The 20,256-nt window shown below is 36.3% G+C and overlaps 4 protein-coding genes across 5 annotated transcripts; 1 reads left to right on the top strand and 3 right to left on the bottom strand.

The window, feature by feature from the left end:
* The first annotated feature begins 1,749 nt into the window (after nucleotides 1–1,749).
* LOC113281836 (solute carrier family 25 member 44-like) lies at nucleotides 1,750–5,671 on the top strand. The gene is made up of 6 exons (XM_026530711.1): nucleotides 1,750–2,087; nucleotides 2,785–3,166; nucleotides 3,492–3,688; nucleotides 3,932–4,079; nucleotides 4,881–5,034; nucleotides 5,174–5,671. The coding sequence occupies exons 1-6, from the start codon at nucleotides 2,035–2,037 to the stop codon at nucleotides 5,200–5,202; spliced, it is 963 nt and encodes a 320-aa protein (XP_026386496.1). The 5' UTR covers nucleotides 1,750–2,034; the 3' UTR covers nucleotides 5,203–5,671.
* Nucleotides 5,672–5,863: 192 nt separating this feature from the next.
* On the bottom strand, nucleotides 5,864–7,828 carry LOC113277498 (uncharacterized protein C9orf85 homolog). Its single transcript, XM_026526576.1, has 7 exons — nucleotides 7,649–7,828; nucleotides 7,413–7,534; nucleotides 7,263–7,315; nucleotides 7,099–7,162; nucleotides 6,942–6,984; nucleotides 6,784–6,831; nucleotides 5,864–6,312 (listed from the first exon to the last, which is right to left on the bottom strand). Exons 1-7 carry the CDS (start codon nucleotides 7,703–7,705, stop codon nucleotides 6,121–6,123), a joined length of 579 nt encoding a protein of 192 aa, XP_026382361.1. The 5' UTR covers nucleotides 7,706–7,828; the 3' UTR covers nucleotides 5,864–6,120.
* Nucleotides 7,829–8,499: 671 nt separating this feature from the next.
* Nucleotides 8,500–10,844, bottom strand: LOC113281835. Its single transcript, XM_026530709.1, has 5 exons — nucleotides 10,326–10,844; nucleotides 9,685–9,752; nucleotides 9,418–9,593; nucleotides 9,037–9,145; nucleotides 8,500–8,937 (listed from the first exon to the last, which is right to left on the bottom strand). Exons 1-5 carry the CDS (start codon nucleotides 10,618–10,620, stop codon nucleotides 8,638–8,640), a joined length of 948 nt encoding a protein of 315 aa, XP_026386494.1. The 5' UTR covers nucleotides 10,621–10,844; the 3' UTR covers nucleotides 8,500–8,637.
* Nucleotides 10,845–10,929: 85 nt separating this feature from the next.
* Nucleotides 10,930–18,721, bottom strand: LOC113281834 (germinal center kinase 1-like). 2 transcript variants are annotated; one of them, XM_026530707.1, is made up of 18 exons: nucleotides 17,856–18,721; nucleotides 17,579–17,667; nucleotides 17,358–17,465; nucleotides 17,100–17,207; nucleotides 16,920–17,010; nucleotides 15,937–15,989; nucleotides 15,687–15,749; nucleotides 15,529–15,573; nucleotides 14,814–14,849; nucleotides 14,317–14,372; nucleotides 13,661–13,742; nucleotides 13,083–13,205; nucleotides 12,871–13,009; nucleotides 12,603–12,744; nucleotides 12,063–12,225; nucleotides 11,464–11,664; nucleotides 11,284–11,369; nucleotides 10,930–11,188 (listed from the first exon to the last, which is right to left on the bottom strand). In XM_026530707.1, the coding sequence occupies exons 1-18, from the start codon at nucleotides 18,616–18,618 to the stop codon at nucleotides 11,089–11,091; spliced, it is 2,448 nt and encodes an 815-aa protein (XP_026386492.1). In that variant the 5' UTR covers nucleotides 18,619–18,721; the 3' UTR covers nucleotides 10,930–11,088. The 2 variants fall into 2 exon arrangements, with proteins under 2 accessions (XP_026386492.1, XP_026386493.1); XM_026530708.1 differs by having other exon boundaries at nucleotides 12,603–12,741; nucleotides 17,856–18,720.
* Nucleotides 18,722–20,256: the final 1,535 nt, after the last annotated feature.

The following is a 20,256-nucleotide window of genomic DNA, read 5'->3' as shown; positions in this document are numbered from 1 at the left end:
AAACAAAGTCTGTTAATTTTGATTGATCAACAATATACAAATGTTGAATCACTAGATTTGTTATAATCAAATCCTCAAACAAACTGATGTTAATGATAGCCAGACTTCTGTCAAGTCTTGATATTAGCTTGTGATCGGTTACAACCAAAAGATAGCTCAAGTTCTGAGAAATCAATGGAAGTCGGTTGGTGATTGTAAACTCATTCCTTTAGGAAGAGGCTTCTTCACTATCAAGTTAGATAATCAGATTGATCGAAAATACATTGAATCTGGTGTTTGGGAGGTACAAAATTAAGTTTTGAGTATCAGAAATTGGGTTTCAAATTTTCGACCTGACAAGGAAATAAGTTCTAAAGCTTTAGTTTGGGTTAGATTTCCTGGACTAAGTTTAGAATCTTGGAGGGAGGAGATTTTATTTACAATCTGCAAAGAACTAGGTAATCCAATCAAGATTGATAATGCTACTTTAAGATGTGAAGTTGGATATTACGCAAATGTTTTAGACGAAGTAGATTTTGCTCAGTCAATACCAAATAGATCTGAAATGAGAACAACTTTGGAGGTTTTTATCAAAATGTATTAATTCCTAATTGTCCTAAATTTTGCTATACTTGTAAGGTTGTAGGACATTTGATTACTGAATCTTGCGTTGAAAAGAGAAAAAACAGAGTTATCAACGCTCCTACAATAAAACAACAATGTGAACAAGTCATAAGTAAAAATCCTTTAGTTCAAACTCCGTTTGATCTTTGTGATAGATCAGAAGTGGAAAATGAAGATTCTATTGTGCATTCAACTTTTTCAAAAGTAACAGACATGGTTGAGGAAATGAATTCAAGTCAGGGGTCATTTCAAGGGAACCAACTAGTTTTATTTTTTATTTGTTCATTTTTAGACCTAGGGTTTTGGATTCATATCCCACATTTGTCTTTTTTTTTTTTTTGGTAATTATATCCCACATTTGTCACAGAGGAAGGATCTCTTCACACTTTTATTATCACACTATCTCACATGTTGGACGTCATTTTTGTGATTACAAATCAAACGGTAATGGATTTGAAGCTAATATTTTAAGGATATGATCCTCTTACCAAGTGCTACATGCCTACCAAAATGAGCACACTCCGAAATATAAAACCTCACGATCTACCGGTCTAATTTTGACGGCAAGAAATCTGTTGATTTCCAACGGTTCATTTTCAGAGTAGTAGATGGTGGTGTTAAGCTTGTTTATATTGGTTTTAAGCTTGTTTATATTAAGCGTTGTAAAAACAAGATAGTTGACCGGCTTGCACGTCGGACTAGGAAGTTTAGTTTGAAAGATATTTGGGTCTCTTTTCCTCCTTTTTTGGACAGTTTAATGAGGAAAGAACCCATAGGGGATGTATGTAATTTTCTTCTTTGTTAATGAATCAGTGTGTTTCTCGGCAAAAAAAAAGATGGTGGTGTTATACGTTTCGGAATACATTCATTTTCGGTAGGTACATAAAGCTTTATAATAATAATATATCCCCAAAATATTAGCTTCAACTCCATTACGGTTTGGTTTTTATTGGCAAAAATTATCCAACATGTGAGATAGTATGATAATAAAAGTGTCAGGGGATCCTCCTATATCTCCGTATCTTTCCACCTTTAGCGTTTTCCATCACTTAAAATAATTAAAACCGAAGGGTGTTTTAATAATTTTATCAAGTGACAAGGGAGATAAACCCTTAAATATCAACATTTTCACAAATTTTGTGTTAAAAGTAATAAAACATTCTAACGACGAAAATTCCGAACGATTGACCTAATGATAATACTAATAATTCCACCAAACCAATCAGACTCCTGTTTCCCAATATTCATTTTCATTCTGGAAATGCATTTTTGTTTCTTTCCTTTCAAGTAATATTGGGGGGTTTTCTTTCCGGTTCTCCACATCTCATTGATTCTTGAAACATGGTTTCTTGATTTTAGGTTAGGGTTTTTGATTGTTTCTTGATTTTAGGTTATTTCATTTACTTGTTCGATTTGATTTCTTTTCCTACAATGACTTCTTCTGGGTCTCAATCGTTTGGTCAAACAGAGATTAATTGGGACAAGTATGTATCTCTCTCTCGCTCTTTCTCTATTTGAATGTTCTCATATGTTGACTTGGTGCTTTATTGATCATGAAAATTTTCATTCTATGATTATGTTCATGCTAATCGCTGGAACTGTTGATTATGAGTTCGTTGTTTGCATTAATCGAAGCATAACGACCTTTGGGTGTTGATGCTTGTGGAAAACATGTGAATTTCTAATGGGTATTTTCGTTTTCTTATATTATGACCCAAAATGCTGCTTTTGTTTGTTGATGAACTTTGAACTTTTCCAGAATTCTAGTTTAGGTGAATACTTAATAGCTTAAATCACTAGGTGATTGTTGTGTTAGATGGTATAGTTCAGTACTTATGTTATTTGGTTTCGTCATTAGCCAATTATCTGTAAAATTGGGTTTTACTTGAACTTGTGTTCTGGTTTGTGCATAGTTTCCATGATTCTATCTGGAACAGCTCTGATGCATTCTGGCTTTGCGAAATTTTGAGTATCAATGATTTTTGCAATACCCTCTTTCGTGTTAGTAAATTGTTTCTGAAATTTCAGTTCCGCGGCTCTTAGAATGTCTCATTTCAGTTGTAGTTTGTAGTAATCTTAATTGCATTTTGTGATCCCGTGAAATGCGAATGTAAATGAGTTATGTGATCGACAGGTGATTTATTGGGTTTCTTATGCTGTTAATGTCTCTTGGTTATGCAGGCTTGACAAGAGAAAGTTCTATGTTGTAGGAGCTGGGCTCTTTACTGGGGTAACAGTGGCGTTGTACCCGGTCTCTGTTGTAAAGACAAGGCTGCAAGTTGCTACAAAAGATTCTGTGGAGAAAAGTGCATTTTCTGTTGTCAGAGGTTTACTCAAAAGTGAAGGAGTTCCTGGTTTATATAGAGGGTTTGGTACGGTCATCACTGGTGCAATCCCTGCCAGAGTTATTTTCATGACTTCTCTGGAGACAACTAAAGCAGCTGCTTTCAAGATGATTGAACCGTTCAAATTCTCTGAACCAACACAAGCAGCCATAGCTAATGGGCTTGCGGGCATGACATCCTCGCTTTTTTCTCAGGCTGTTTTTGTCCCAATTGATGTGGTATCTTTCTCTCTCAACTCCTTCTCTATATACTTAAAAACATTGTTTTGTGTCAAGTTCGCGCATGTACTGGACGTTGCCGTTAACCAATGTGATGAATAAGCTAATCTAGTTCCCAATTCCACCCCCCTCATCTGTAGCTCAATATTTCTTATTTGTCAAATCCAGGACTTTGATTTCCAAGCTTTTATAATTTTAAACGACATGCACTTGGTCAAAATCTTAAGATAGTCGATCTCTTTTCAATAGAAGCCTCTCCAGTAACCACTAACCACATTATCACCATGTTGGATGCTTACCTTTTATCCATGATCTCTTATATTAGGTTAGCCAGAAGTTAATGGTGCAAGGATACGCAGGTCATGCTAAGTATAGTGGTGGACTGGATGTTGCTCGCAAACTTGTAAAAGCTGATGGAATCCGAGGACTATATAGGGGGTTTGGCTTATCTGTTATGACCTATTCTCCTTCCAGTGCTGTCTGGTGGGCAAGTTATGGTTCGAGCCAGCGTGTCATTTGGAGGTGAGAATTTTGCATCATCTTCTATTTTCAGCGGAACTTTTATAATTCATATTTCAAACAAGCTCCCGAAAGGAGTTATTTGTTTAGTTAAGTTGTTGTCGCTGCTTTCAAAGCTACTTGTTCCATTAATTATGAAAAAATTGTAACCGCGGGTGCTTAATATGACGGGTACTACAAATAGAAAATCCTGGCTCTTGTAATATGTCGACTGATATTAAAACTCTCTGCTAATGTTTGGGGCAGGTCCTTAGGCTATGGTACTGAGCAGAATAAGGCATTGGTTCCTGATCCATGGACTGTAGTGCTGGTTCAAGCTTCAGGAGGAATAGTGGCTGGTTCTGTTGCTTCCTGCATCACAACTCCGTTGGACACAATTAAGACGCGGTTACAGGTGATCTTCTTGAACCTTAAATGACATTAGAAGTTACCTGTTATGTTTCTGGTGTTACTATCCTCCACTCTAGGTATCTATTTTCTACACCTCCATCATATAAAGTCGTAATCAGGGATCTAGGTTTTATTGGTCGTTGTTTGACTAGTCTGACGCTTAGGTGGATCTTCTTTGGGCTCAGCTGCACAATTCAGATTAATCTTTATGCTAACAGAAGTGCCTACTGTTCTTGGGGTTAATTGGCGCCGAGCGTATAATTTTCCTTTTATAATGATCCAGATACTATAGTCGAATATACCTAGCCATACCAGATGAATAGCTCTCTATCTGCCTCAATGCATGTGACTGGTTCTGGAAAATGTGATGCGTCTCTGCTTTTAGCTCCTTGTCATTTTATTTCTATAGTATTATTCGACCTCAATGTATTAAAAATCTTTCACTGCTTTTCATAGGAATAGAATCACAGAGGTTTGGCCCTTCTGTCAATTCAGCAGCTTCTCAAAATAATGAAGCTCCACTTCTGCTCTTCCTGAAAACATTTTAGTTGTATTATTGTGCTTGTCAATTATTGAAGCACGGCTTATTTTATCTCATCTTGTTATCATTTGATACCTATTTTTAAGGTGAATTCTTCTTGTTTTTACCAGAATTGGTATGGAATTTCTTGCAGGTGGATTTCTTGGGTTGATCAAAATCAATGCTCGTTAAAGCATCTTTCAAAATTTTGAAATTTGCTTAATTAGATTATAGTCGTGATTGGGGTTTCCTTTTTGAAGTTTTCTTACCATCTGCACATTACAGGTGTTGGGACATGAAAAGAGAGAAACGGCAGGACAAGTTGTGAGGAAATTGATTGCTGAAGATGGATGGAAAGGCTTTTACAGAGGGTTAGGTCCAAGGTTTGTGAGCATGTCAGCATGGGGAACATCGATGATATTAGCGTACGAATATCTGAGTAAGTGTTCTTCGCCTCCAAATTAATGTTGGACTGTTTAGTAGCATATATCCGACATTGGGTCCAACCAAACTTTTCACCTTAGAGTGAGAGTTCCCCCTTGCCTAATATATATTGTCTTTGTTGTTGTTGATTTCAGAGCGCTTATGTGCAAAAGATTACGCATGATCCTGTTTATGGTCTCCGTTATTGGTCCTTCCTGAGGGAAAGAGTTTTGAGTTTCAGTTTGTTGTTGGTGGTTCACATTCTTTCAGACTGTTGTCAAAGATGATCGACATTTGTTGCATAATATGCGTTTTGGTGCCTGGGTTCCTGATATCCAGGCAATTGAAGACGAAGTTTCACATCAATTTCTACACCCGGGGTTTGAACAAACCAGTGATATTTAATAAACTGGTGTTGTTCGACTGGTTCCCATTTTATAACAAACCTCAACAGATAATTCTTTACCTTCTTTACAAGAGCCACAGCAGATTATTTTTCTGATCAAGTAACAATAAGTAGTTCCAGCTTGTATAATGAATAACGACATTCTTTTGAAAAAGAATTTACATAGGATTCAATCAAATTTATGTGGTCTTGTAATACAACGTGATTGTCTTTCAATCTATTAGCAAATTAGCATTTTGTTATTACAGTTTTATGAGTCAGTCTTTTCTCTAAATGCCTGAAGCTAATCAATTGAAAGTCTATGACCAGTTGATTTGTAACTTGGCAGGGTTCTGCAACTAAAAACAGTGTAATAATTTTCAATCTTTGAGTAGATCTCCAACCAAGTAAAAACTCGTGTGCTACCTAAATTGTCCATACCGCAAAATCAAGATTCACATAAAACAAACAACTTCCATTAAACGTAGAACGAATAGAAACTTCATCCAGATAATTAAAAACAAGCAACTTCCATTAAGCAGAGAATGAAGAAGAGAAACTTCATTTTCTGAGAACTTTGTCAACACATGTAAACATATTATGCTGCAAAGATCACGTTCAAAATTCAGCGCACCATGCCTAACGAAACTCGAAAGAACAAAAAAAGAAGAAGACGCATTTACTACAGCTTTAAAGCCAATCAAACATTCTGGTCTCTCAGTTACAGATCTTGTCATCATCATTGTCTTCATCATCCTCATCATCATCACTATCATGGTCTTCGTCCTTCGGGGCTCTGCTTTGCTTTGCAAACTCTTCAATTGATTCAGCGGAAAATAATTCTCCCACCTTCTTTCCTTCTTCATTTACGGAGGTCAACGCAGAACCACCAGTTTGACCTTTGTTCATCTGTAGCATTAAGGACAGGTCCATAATGAAAAAATAGCACCCCAAAAAGAACAAAAGAAAAATCATTCCATAAGTATTACTAAAAAGTTGACATTAAGAATAATGTACATTCTTCCAGAGAATACAGGCTCCTAATATTCTTCCACTTCTTATGTAACTTAGTTTACCACAAATCAAAACACTTAGCGAGAATTAAACTAAAAGCAAAGCATATTGGCTAAAATTCAGTATATTCATGTATTTCAAACGGGCGTCATCTGTAGCTGAATTATACATCATTCGAGTTGATATCAGAAGTGGAAGTACAAGCTCAAAAGATTTCCTTCACCACACACGTTTTAGTAAAGGTGAAAGCCAGTAACCCCTCATGCCAAATAATTAAAATTCTATATCAGAGTACAAGATATATCTACTAAAAGCATATGTTATTGACAACCAACCAACATATAGAAAAATATTCCAAGTTCTTACAGCTCGTAATAATGCCCTGCGATCCCTCTCTCTGGAATTCTTAATAGCCTGCAACAAAGTGAATCAATTCCATCATTCTCCAACATCAAACTCACGAGCAAAGAAATAAAAGGAAATAAAAAGAAATAAAAAGGGGAAAACAAATCCTCATCACATACATCTTCAAGTGTCTTCTTCTCAGCTTCTACTTCAGTTATGTCTCTATGTAAACAGAAACAAACAACAAAGTAAACAAAAACAATCAGAATTCATTTCGAATAACAAAATAACACTCATAAAATCATGAACCTAATAATGGTATCCCAAAGTACTAACCTTCCAACAATTCTTTCCACTTTACATGAGCATTTAGCACACACATTATGTTCCTTGGCACACCCTAAGAACCAAAAAAAACTTTCATTAAAACCATTCCGAAAAAACTCAAAAATCTTTACCAAAATTTTTTTCTAGTATTCCAGCTAATGAGAAGCACAAACCAGTGCACAGATTATGGTAAGCTTGTCGAACATTCCGCTTCGAGCAACGCTGACTATAAAACATCAATCGAAATTACACACCACATCAAGATACAAACGAAAAATTGAAGCTCTTAGAAAAATGGGTATTTCAAGAGAGTGAAAAAATACCATTTAGAAGGCTCAACAAGAGGTTTATATTTCCCATACTTTCGTTTCCATTGAATTTGGTCTCTACACCGAGAACAAACACCAGTAATTTCAGAATAAGGTCTCAACTTTCCTCCTGGTTCCTGATTCAAAAAATTGAATAATTCAGTATTGGGTTTTCACACTAGGGTTTCATTTTTAACAACAGAAGATACAATTATAAGAAAAGAGAATTGGAAGAGAGTTGAGAACTGTACCGTTTCGTTCTTCTTTTTAAACGCCTCTGGATTCCATGCGAACTTGTTCTTATGCATCCTTCTCTTTTCTCTTCTCGTTCTAAAACCCTAAACCCTAATAACTCTCAGATGTCTGTGACTTCTTCTGCAACTACAACAAACACAGAAAGGAGGAGGAAGAAGAGAAGATAGTTTTCTTCTTTAGACTGGCCTATTTTAGTAGACCATAAAACTTATACTCTCTTATAGACCGATATTAAGATCTAATAATAGATATTTCCACCCAAATGAAACAACGTCGACTTTCCGTAGGAAGCCTAGTAACGCGTTTGGATATCAGAAGGCAGAAGTCAGAAGCAGAGTTACCTTACTTCACAAAATGTTAACTTTTTTGTTTTTATAAGTCGTTTTAAAATTTTATATCCAAACTTACTTCTTGTTCTTTGACTTTTAAAAATCAAGAAATAATTTCTGAGTGTGCATCCAAACGCGTTAAAATTATCGGAACAGGGTCCATTTTATCTCAAATATAATACTCCCTTTGTTTCAAGAAAAGTGATATTTTCACTTTTTCTGAAACGGAGGTAGTCGTAGTAGTGATGAATGAAGGATTTTGGGGAGATAATAAGTATGAGGTTAAGGGTGCAGTTCCTGGGTTCTAAGACGACCCATTTGAAGATAAAAATTGCTGGAAACCTTAAATCCGGAACAAGGCTTCTGGACCTGATGGATTTTCCATAGTTTGAAAGAACTTTTTATGACAATGTTGCAAATAGATTGAAGAAACACCTTGAGAATGGCAACTAAATGTTGGACGGAGTACTATCAGCAATCAGATACTCGGGTTTTTGTTTTTGTTTTGAAGCATGTACTAAATAAGGTACTCGGGTAAACCATTTACATTAATCCGACTTTACTAGAAGTAAACATGATCTGATGCTAAACCATGAAAAGACTTGACACATTTATCTGTAGGAAACAAACCATTTTAATTGATACTAAGTGAGTAATTAGTAGTCTACATACAACATAACCTTTTTCAACATCTTGAATGGCACTCTTAATCTCCAATCCTTCTGCTTTCTGCCAAATGGTCTACCTTTACCTAGCATGTCTCTATTTTCCTTCACATTTGCAAGCCTCCACACACATTCCTCGGATTCAGATTCTACAGATTCCAAGAAAAAGACTCCATCTTTTACTGGCTTTTTATTCTCTTCTTCCACGTAACTTACTCTCATGGGAAGGTCTTTGAATCGATCCAAGTCATCTGGTATCTTAAGTAGTCGTTCAGCGCCAGGAGATGAAACCTACAAAATAAAATAAAGTTCCCTGACATTTACATTATAGCCCAAGCTCGTGAAGAAAAGGTATCATAAAGATTACCATCTGGGTAGTTGTCAGGTTACCTCAAGAGCCAAATTTACAGGTATCTCTCCAGATTGGGAAATCTCTTCCAATTGCTTGGTGTAAAGACGACTGTAATTTTCCATCTCCTCTATGCTAGGACTACCGTACCTGAGAGGAACAAACATGTTTAGCATGTTATCCAATCGAAAGAAGAAAAATCATTCAACCCGCCTTCAGCTGCAGATATCCAATTGTTAGCAAATAGAGTATTTCAGCCAAGACTAACGTGGTGATCTTATATGTTGAAAATTCCGGATACTTCTTTCTGCCATTGATTTTGTTCGTAGAAATTGGACAACCCTTCTAAGTTCTAATAATGAAGGGTAATCACACAAAAGAAATGAAATTCTTAACAAAGGAAAATATGAAATATGTCTTACTGTTCTGAGAGTTTGTCCAGCCTTGCATATATGTATCCTCCGGGAGATGTCTTGAAGGCGAAGAGCTTAAAATCGTCACCAAACTGGAGCAGGACCTCATTAGCAACTGAAAGAACCCGTTCACCCCATGGAACACCTCTCAACACAACTCCACCACCATCTCCTCCATCCCCATACTAGACATCATAATGAATTCAATCAAACTAATAAGCAGGACAATTTTTACCCTAGCAAAGTTTGATGATAAGCCTGTAACTGATTTCCTACCTCAGGCTTGCCCTCATTCTCTTCCTCCCATTCTTCGGAGCTTTCTTCCTCTTCTTCAGAATTTTCATCTACAAAATAGGTAAGGAATGAGAATTTCAATTCAGTAAAAGCATGATATTCTAGCAACCGCGATGTAGTGCGCACGCAGAATACACGCATGCCCAGCTGGAAGCCAGTACTTCTCAGGATCTGTGAACCCATTGGGGTAAAAGCTGTTGCATCCATAGCAGGACCTCCAGCTGACCCACAATTACTCTTGCGTGCAGCAAATCATTTTCCTCATAAAAATTCAGTATGCAAGAGTCAATCATTCAACGCAGGAGCCAATTTTTAACTCCAAAACAAAGAGGGAACCATAAACCCTAACTAGAACTCTAAAGGTGTCTCATTTTTCTAACTTCTTGATAAGTAATAGATACGACTGATTTGATCATTAAGAAGAGTAGTTCAATTAAAGTTTAACATTTTGCCAATGCAATTAGTTGGTAACTTGAATTTATACCTTACTGTGATAAGTTAACGAATGCTGTCTAATCGCTAAATTTTGGTTTTCGATCTAAAATGAATCAAATTAAAAATATCAAACACATTAAGTGATAAAAGAACGGTTTTAAGGAGAAAGGTAGGGTATCAGAAAGTACCTCCAAATGGGTTATTGTTGTCGTCGTCTTCTTCTTTCCCAGACTCTTTATCAATTTGATTCGATGATTTAGTGTTTAGGAAACGAAGAGCTACGGATGAAGAAGTGGGTGACTTAACCAAATATGGAAGAGTAGAAAAAGAAGAAGAAATGGAGGTGTTGTTTAGAGAAAGATGATCATGTAGAGTTGAGATATGGGTCCTCCTATTCGGCAACGAAGAACAAGAAGACAACCATGACACAATTCTGCTGTAACTCCCATGACGATACTGTAACAACGCCTTCGCCCTCATCATACCCCTCTCTCCCAGCTAACGAAGAAAACAGCAATACCAGCTCCCTTGGTCTTCTTCTCAACAATCTACCAATGCCAAGAAAGTGTTTGTTGAGAAATACAGGAGGAAACTTGAAAAAAAAAAGTTATTTTGTTTGACGAAAATTAACAAAACTGCTCCGGGAACCACCAAGTATTCCCGTCTCCTTAAATAGAGTTGTTTTACACTTGGTTTGTAGGGGATAAATTCTCAGCTTTAGAGCCAAATGGTAAATGGGCGAATGGTGTGATGTTCAGCATTACCACTTGAGTACACTTCCAGATTCTTGGGTTTATTTGAGAATAAACAATCATGAGATATTCTGACTTTCTTTTACCATTTCATAAATGCAAATTCTAATAGATACAACTGCGTTGAGGAAGAAAATACAAACAACAAACAATCATAAATTGAATACACTGATTATGCTTCCGTATTAAGAAGCACAGCCTACAACCGAAGAATAGTTCTAAGTGTATCGCATAAATTCTGTATAGTTTGCTGCTCTTGTGATGCCTGTAGCTCTTGGAGAGGCATCTCCTCGTAACACCTGCAATAACATTTAAGAACACAGTTTCAGAAACCACAATTTTGATTTGTGTTAAAAGGGGAAATGTTGTAAATTGAGTTGCCAACAAGTCCTACGTTTTGTGATACGCTAAAGCCTGAGCCAGATTCGATAATGTTGAACTTGAAGCAAGTCTTGAGTACACGTAAGGAGGAAGGGATATCTGCAAACAAGAAAATTTAGGAGGGAAAAGAACATAAGTTAATGACTCATAAACTTGGAAGTGAGAATAACATTAAGCGGTGACGAGGTGAAACCTCATTTTGTCCTCTACGTCCTTTTTTAGCCTGCCCGTCTCCGTTAAAAAGATCTTGAACTGCTTCTTTTGTGATGCTTCCACTGCTATCCTGTTGTCTGCTCCCAAGCATGTTGTCTGAGAGCAAGGCAAGAGGAGATATGTATGTTGCCCTCAAGAATGGTATGGGAACTGTATTACCAGCCGCATAGATGGACCAGAGCTACAATTACAAAAAGAATCCCATAAAAGTAAACAAAGCCAGTACCATACAGTATGAGGGGAGTTTACATTTAACCAATGAACTAACCAGATTGTACTGAGAAACTAACTACTTTTATGAAATTAGTATAATTATCTTAACCAGATTAAGAGGTCACTTGTCTGACTATTCGTCAAAGAAATGTGCCCGCTAAGAGAAGGTGGCACTGTGAGCTAAACTTTAAGCTTTTCCCATGATAGAGTGCCCAGAGATGGCAGAAGAAGAAGCTTCAGTTTTTCTTGTAACCACATGCTTATTTTCCGTATGTTAGTTTAATGTGACAGCTTGGGTATCATTTATCATCCTAAGTTAAAAATGGGTTGTATCAAAAATAAATTACGATGCGAAGCATAAATTACTTTATCTTGCACCAAGGCTTTCTGGCTGACGGTTGGAGTTTTCAATGTACCAGTAGTACTCATTCCGATTGGTCCGGGAGATTTAGGAACAGAAGGAGACAACAGCCCATGCGTTGCATTTGAGTAAGGGCTTGGTTCTGCATCTTGGAGCTTGTTATCCACCCTGAAGAAAGATTAGTAACATGTTCACTTTTAATGACAATATATCCATGCTTATGGCATATACAAATATAGTTGATGTATCAGGAGATATGATAGATATAGGAACAAAATTCAAATATAAGCAAAAATTTAAGAAAATGAAACTGGCAACAACTTTTTGTGGGAAAGAAAAAGATATCTCTCAGTCTTATGATAGTGGCAAGGCAAACTGGCTCATGAACATATACTTCGACTAAAACGAAGCTAATATATAATCAATATATTCCACTGCCAAAATGCTTTAAGAACATATTTTTCATCAAGCAAATGTAGGTATTCCTGCCATATACTTGGAAAAAGGCCAAGTTCTTTGATAGACTAGTGTGGAGAGAAATGTACCATGGGTTAATTGCTGTCTCTGCCAAAGTACGGAAGGAAAGACTTCCAACATTTGCTCGCTCTCGGAATGATGTCGCTGCCTGATTAGCTGGCTTCTCTTCTTCAGTTTCACCATGGACTACTACAGTCCCAAAGTCACCTGCTTAAAACGATATTGAATGCACGTCTCAGAGCTCCTACTACTTTTGCAGAAAGTGAGGTATTCACGACTTCCAGCGTTATTTTATCTAAAGGAAACACAGATAACGAAACACATTCTGATCCTCACCAGGCAGTTCAAAATTGTGATTCATTGGGCTGCTAACTGCACGAGGTTCATTTAAAACTTCAACTCCGATATTCTGAGGTTTTGATGGAACGGTATCTCCATAATCTTCATTCAACTTAGGATTATGCATTTCTTCCATCTGTTGCACACAATGAAAGAGAAGATTAAATAAGAATTAGTGTAATCAAACAAGAGAATTCGAGCATACGTACATCATCTCCGGATACATCCACCGGAGGTGCATGCGCAGCCATAGTGATCCGGATCTGCCTTGCTTTTCCAATCTTTGGCAACATTGACGAAGCTCCCCATTTGCATTTCCCAATGAATTTATGCTATTAGGCAAACAGAAAAAACTGTTAGACGTCACAAGTTGGTAACCATAATTCATATATACTATGATGAACAGAAAGCTTAGAAAGCTATATCCACACACTTGGTTATGCTCTCGTAACAATGAGACCAGCAGTATTTAGTTAAAAAGTAAAAGAAGTAAAAGAAATAAAAGTAAATGAAACCATAACAACTGAACCAGGAATTTAGAAACTCAGCAATTGAAGATCCACCCAATGCACAATCTAAAGTCAACAATGTCCTATATGTGATCCAGATTGACATAGCAGCATAACTACACGTGAATTTATGCTTTGTTATTGCTAGTAGCATCATGTACTTGTATGACTTTAAGGAAACAAGTTACCACAGCATATAACATAGTGATGAAATCGAGTGCCAAAAACTTCCTTTCATTAGCCAATTTTGCATCAATAAAAAATCTATCCTGCCATACCTTAAGCATCTCAGTTGCAGTAGGACGTAATCTTGGTTCCTTAGTAAGGCATTTTGCTACAAAATCATGGAAGACAAGTGACCTGCACGAAGAAACAACAGAAAAGAAAAGAAACCATAAATAACAGCAATTATACCCAAAGGAAGATGAGGATGCCAGAAATGCAGTCATCAATAAGGTATATTCAAAGAGACCCATTAAGAAACTTTAATTGGGGCAGCATCTAAGTAATCAAAATTGACAATACCACCTAGTTAATTTTCTCAAACTGGAACCCTGGTGATGACTGAAGTTATAGGCCTCAATTATGAAATTCTGCGGTCACGTTTTTCCGTTTTCCCATAATAAGTAAACCTAATATATGGTCCTTGGTTGTATTTCACTTTCGTCGATGTCTTATGCTTAATTAAATCCTATACTTCTCCCTATCAAACTGTAAGGTGGAGAGAGATTCCCAATGATATCTAGAAGCTCACTGGAACTACAAACATCGAAGTCGCTTGTGGCGGATTTAAAGGCCTAGACTATCCTCACCAAATAAAGGTAAAATAACGTCTCTATATCAATGGCCATTTGCCACTTCAAAAATCACAGTTTTGGAAGATATTGCGCATTACAAATTATTATAAAAAAACACAGAAAGAAGGAAAACAAACCATTTTTCCTTATCCTCAAGCATTGGAGCTGGCTCAATAGATATCATGAACAAAACCTATCAGGACACGATAAAGATATCACATATTACTTTCACGTGATAAACAAAAGATCAGTGAAAGTAACGCACATATGAAGCTAATTTTAATAACCTCGTATCGTATGTAAGTGCTATCTCACTGAGGAACTTAGCAGGTCAGACGGAATGAAACACATGCAGTTATGCACCTAGAGGCTAGTATCAAATCAGGCTACAATGTTCTGACTTCTGATTATTCCACCAAGTTGCAGCGGCAAAGGCAATTCTTTTTTTTTATAGAAACAATACATGCATATAAAGATTTCAAATTTGAATATTCACAGAATTCTGCCGTAAAATCATAAACTATCTAATAAACATTATGACTTGTACGCAAAGACATGTAAGAAAAGCAGAAGTTAGAGAAGCAAACTGAAAAAAAAAATAGATACTTAACAGAAATCAAAAGTATGTACTAACTCTCATAGGATGTACAGTTGATCTTGGTGGGAGACCCTGAAAAAGACATAAGAATGGGATAAGCAATTTGAAATAATTTTGAAGCATAATGAAACGTATACAAGAATAAGTTGTAACAGAACTAATTGGTTACAGATAGAGCTATATTAATACAAATAGAGCTATATTAGTTACATAAATACAGTGATACATCAAGTGAAGTGGTTCACGGCAGAGGCAAGTATATCAGGATAGAACATGAGAATTCCGCCAAGCAGGATTGACTTGCGACATTATCTCATTGTCTCTTTTAAAATTTTCTAATATGTAAGGAGGGAGCTCAAATATGAACTGTTTAAAGGCTACAACAGCAACAGCACAAAGGATAAGCTTTTTTTTCCTCTACCTCTTTGCTACAAGCAGACTTACTAATTCGTAAAAAAAGAGAGAGGATATGTGGTAAAGAGAGAACTATATTAGTTACCATTAATAATTATTGGTACACTTGCATATGTACCATTGTTTTTGGTTAACTTAAATATAACTCAGAGCACAGGAAAAAGTCAACCTTGGATCTACCTAAATCGTCAGCTTCCCAGAAGAAACACGGGATATTTTGTTAAGAAATTTTACACCAAGGATTGATCGTTCAAGTAAATATAATATAGGGAAAGTTGAATGCAGATCCTACAAGCGTAATGAATGAAGTAACCATAAATCAGAATTACAGGCATACCTCTGCCATTTCAATTGCTGATACACCAAGAGCCCACACATCGACCTGAAAATAGGAATATTGGAATTATTACCATAGATACAGTTGATAAGATAGTGAAAGAGGCAGACAAGACGAGCACTAAATCTAAGCCAACCAAAAGTGTGAGTTTGGGTTACCTTTCCATCATAGCGGTTTTCCTGAATGACTTCAGGAGCCATCCAATGTGGAGTGCCAATGAACTACCAAAAAAGAAGAAGAAAATTCCTATTATGTACGATAAGAAGACCGAAATACTTTTAAAGTAAATAAGTGAATTTTGGTCACAAGTTAAAACCACTTCAAAAAACCACATTTCCTTTCAATTGATCAGAATTTTAAATTTTCCATGGAGAAACTGAATCAATTACATCAACCGTAAAAACATACCGTGTTGCGTTTTGACATGGTCCTTGTAAGTTGTGCGGCAACACCAAAATCACCTGTTTACATGAACACCATGTCAAAAGCAATAAACTGTTGGTGTCAACTTCATGATATAACAAGAACAAGCTTTAAATCTAATAAAATATGTTCTCCTCAATAGAATCAAGCAAATTAGAGAGAATTCCTATGCAACAGATAAAACATGAAATCAATTTTTTCAATTTATATACAGACAATCAGCTCTGCTTTTCAATGATCCATAAAAATCTTCTATCGTATTCTTTCCAAAAGCTTCACATAGATCTTACTAGCTGAATAACTGAGTGTAAGACCTTGACATCTATAACTGAGTGTAATTTCCAAACAGGAGAAGAAGAAGACCTTGACATCTTATTTCAAAGTCTAAGATGAACACCAAGATCACCTATGTATATGAAAACCATGCCAAAAGAACTAAATTGTTGGCTTATTAATATAACAAAAACAAGCTTTCGTATCCAACAAAATATGTCCCCGTGGACAGAATTAAACAAGTTTGAGAGAATTCCTATGCAGCAGATAAAACGTGAAATCAATTTTTCCAATTTTTATACAGAAAATCTGCTTTCATATTCAATGATCCATAGAAATCCTTCTATCGTATTCTTTCCAAAAGCTTCGCATAGATCTTACCAGCTAAATTGAAAGGAGTAACCTTTATAACTGAGAGGAATTTCCAACCTTTATAACTGAGAGGAATTTCCAAACAGGAGAAGAGAGAGACCTTGACATCTTATTTTGGTAGGCAGATGGGACAACCAAAACCAATAATTACTAACATATTTCAAAGTTTAAGGTGTTCATAAGTGAATATTGCTAACTTCAGTGAATGGAAGCAGTTGAAGTCTCCACTCCAGCTTATAAGGGCACTACATTACAAGAAAGTACCACTTACATAGATTACAATAAAGTTCATATGTATAACGGCAGAGTTTGAGTGTACTCACCCAATTTGACTTCTCCTTGTTCAGTAAGCAGAATATTGCCTCCTTTGATATCTCTATGGACCTTGAAAATTGAGTGCAGATATGATAAACCCTGCAACAATAACAAAATGAACACTCAAGCTATAACAAACAGACAATGCCAAATTTTAAGTTTTAAGCAATCAACGAATCGTCAATTACCTTCAAAGCTTCCCTACAAACAAATGCAATTTGATGCTCCTCTAAAGCCTCATCAGTAACATTCATCAGGTCAGCAACACTACCACCGCCACAATACTCCATTACTATCTGCCAACACAGATATTTTTCACAAACAGTAAATCTACAAAGGTTAACCACAAACGCCTCCAACATTTTGCTGCTTTGAAGTAGTAACACAAAGTTTGGTACCCCATGACTGAAACTTGATTTCTCTAGAGCAGTTCAAGCTCAACTTACCCAGAGATACTCTTCTCCTTGGTAACTCCCAAGGTATCTAACCACATTAGGATGGCTACACTGCTGCAGCATTTCAATTTCTCCTCGAATTTCTTCATACCCCTCCTCCTGCAATTAGATGTATTGTGAATTTGTGACTCAACAATTTCATTTCAACCACCTAAACCCCATATTACACTACAATTGAATAGTAGATATAGTAAGAGAAAGCACTGACTTACTCCTTCAGACAAAGATATAACTTTGATGGCAACCATTTCCGAAGTCTTCAAATCTCTAGCTTTATAAACAGCTCCATATGAACCTTTCCCTGAAACCCCCCACAAAAATCTAAGTAAACACTCTGGAAACTTAGATTTCATACAATTAATCCCAAATTTCTCAAAAACCTATCTCATTTAACAATCAGATAACTTAAACATAATACATTTCAAACCAAATTAACAGCAAATGATGAAATTCAATTTCCTTCTACTAAATTCCAATCAGAAAACTCACCAAGTTCATTAACCAATTCATACTTGGTAGAAGGATCTTCTCTAGTAACACTATCAGGAATGGAACTAACAGAAATCTTTCTAGCTTGTAAAGTACTGTCGACTTTTGAAGAAGCATAATTCCCTTTCTTCATACTCTCAACTGCCCTACTCATCGTAGAAGAAGACGAACTATAATACTCTCCTCCTCCTCCACCACCACCACCACCAACAGTCTTTCTAACAACAGTACCACTATCAAATTCTTCACGATCAGGCCTAATAGTTGATCTAACAACAAATGTCCCAAAATCATTATTATCAGCATCATAATTCATTTTGCTATCATTATTCCAATCAAATAGATTCACCCGTTTAGTAGCCGTTGACGATGAAGAAGTAGAAGAGGTTTTATTAGTCTTTTTAACAATCATAGTACCTGAGTAATTTCCATCATCATCATCATCATCATTATTGTCGTAATCGTCGTCGTAATCGTCCATAGCAACTCCAAAATCTTTAGGTAATCGTTGAAGAAGTGGAGGCAATGATGAATGATCTTCTTCTTCATCATCATCATCTTCATTGTGATCTTCTTTACAGAGCATTGTTGCATAAATATCTACTTCTTCTTCTGCTTCTTTTCCTTTGGATATTGGATTCCTTCTTCTGTATTTTTCTTCTTTTTCCGGTTCGTCGTCATTATTATCGCCATGGATGACTACTGTGGAGTATATTTCGGATCTTCTTGGACCCTTACGATTCCCACGGGGTGAGAAATCCATCGACAGAGAGAGAAAGTGGTTTCTGGTTTCGCTGAAGAGTGAAGAACAGAAGTAGAGAGAGAAAAAAGTATTTTCTACGCCAGCGAAGAATTGTTCTTGCGAGAGTGAAACGGGCTCGGGCTAGTGGATACGTAGAGTTTATTCCGGGTCCCAAATTTGAAACTTAGAGCAGCCACGAGGATGGAAAAAAATTTGCCCCAACAGTGCTAGAGCATTTTAGAATTAACAGATCCCTGATCGTCCGACGTAGTGGATGTGACGTCACTTAACCCATATTTAACCCATATGTTAACCATAGTTATCTTGGCAATATTCTCAAGTTCTAGTTTTTTTCCTATTTCGAAGGCTGTTGTACACAGTACACACTTCAGTGATCAGAGAAGTATATGTGATGATCGGCAATCGATGTCTAATTGAAATTAAATGTTTCAAAATTACACATGGACCTAACAACTCTCTTTCAATCAAAATAGTTGTAATGATTCTCTGAAATGATTAAATCCAGCAAAAGGGGCTGGAACTGGAATGTAGTTTGAAAATTTTCGATTCTTATGGAAGACAAACACTTAATACCTATTTGTTGCTACAACAATACAATTTTGAATTGCATAACCTCTTGCTGAATGATCGTTTGTTCATCATTACCAATTGAATCCTCCATCTGTTCTTGATTTGGAGAGGATCTTCTTCAGGAATAAACGAAAGAGATCAAAGAAAAAACTATTAAGATACTAATTTAATGATAAGGGATTTTACTTAACAGTTGTCAAATTCTTTCAACCTAATTTGATTACCATTTACTGAATTAGCTATGACAAAGTTTTAAGAAACCAAGTTGAAAAAGCGGGGGTCTAACAACACCACCCAATATTTCGCTTAGCAATTTATATGGACAAACTCCAATATACTTTTTATGAGAATCAACTAGACAGTTGGACTCAATCAATAAAAAGATATATCAAAGAGTTTATATCTCAATCTCTCGATTTGATCTTTACTCAAGCAAATGGAAATCTGCGAGTCTTTATCAAAGAGAGATAACTTGGACGGTACCAAAGACCAATGTCTAAGGATCAATCAATATCAATCAACAACCAAAGGTTGGATTTCCAATTGATGATCTTTAACGCACAACCTGTATTATTTCAATTATATAAAAAATATAATGCGGAAAAGAAATAACACAGACACCAGAAGTTTTGTTAACGAGGAAACCGCAAATGCAGAAAAACCCCGAGACCTAGTCCAGATTGAATACACACTGTAATAAGCCGCTACAGACACTAGCCTACTGCAAACTAACTTCGGACTGGACTATAGTTGAACTCCTATCAATCTCCTACTGATACAAGGTACAGTTCTACTCCTACGCCTCTGATCCCAGCAGGATACTGCGCACTTGATTCCCTTAGCTGATCTCACCCACAACCAAGAGTTGTTGTAACCCAAAATCACAGACTTGATAATAAACAGATCTGTCTCACACAGAAAAGTCTATAAAAGGATAAATCTGTCTCCTACAGATAAACCCTAGGTTTTGTTCCGTCTTTAGATATAAAATCAAGGTAACATGAACCAATTGATAATCCGGTCTTATATTCCCGAAGAACAACCTAGATTAATCAATCACCTCTCTAC

Source organism: Papaver somniferum, chromosome 5 (genome assembly GCF_003573695.1).
Source record: "Papaver somniferum cultivar HN1 chromosome 5, ASM357369v1, whole genome shotgun sequence".
NCBI lineage: Eukaryota > Viridiplantae > Streptophyta > Magnoliopsida > Ranunculales > Papaveraceae > Papaver > Papaver somniferum.
The sequence above is the reverse complement of the archived record's forward strand: the minus strand, read 5'-3'. Positions and strand labels throughout refer to the sequence as shown.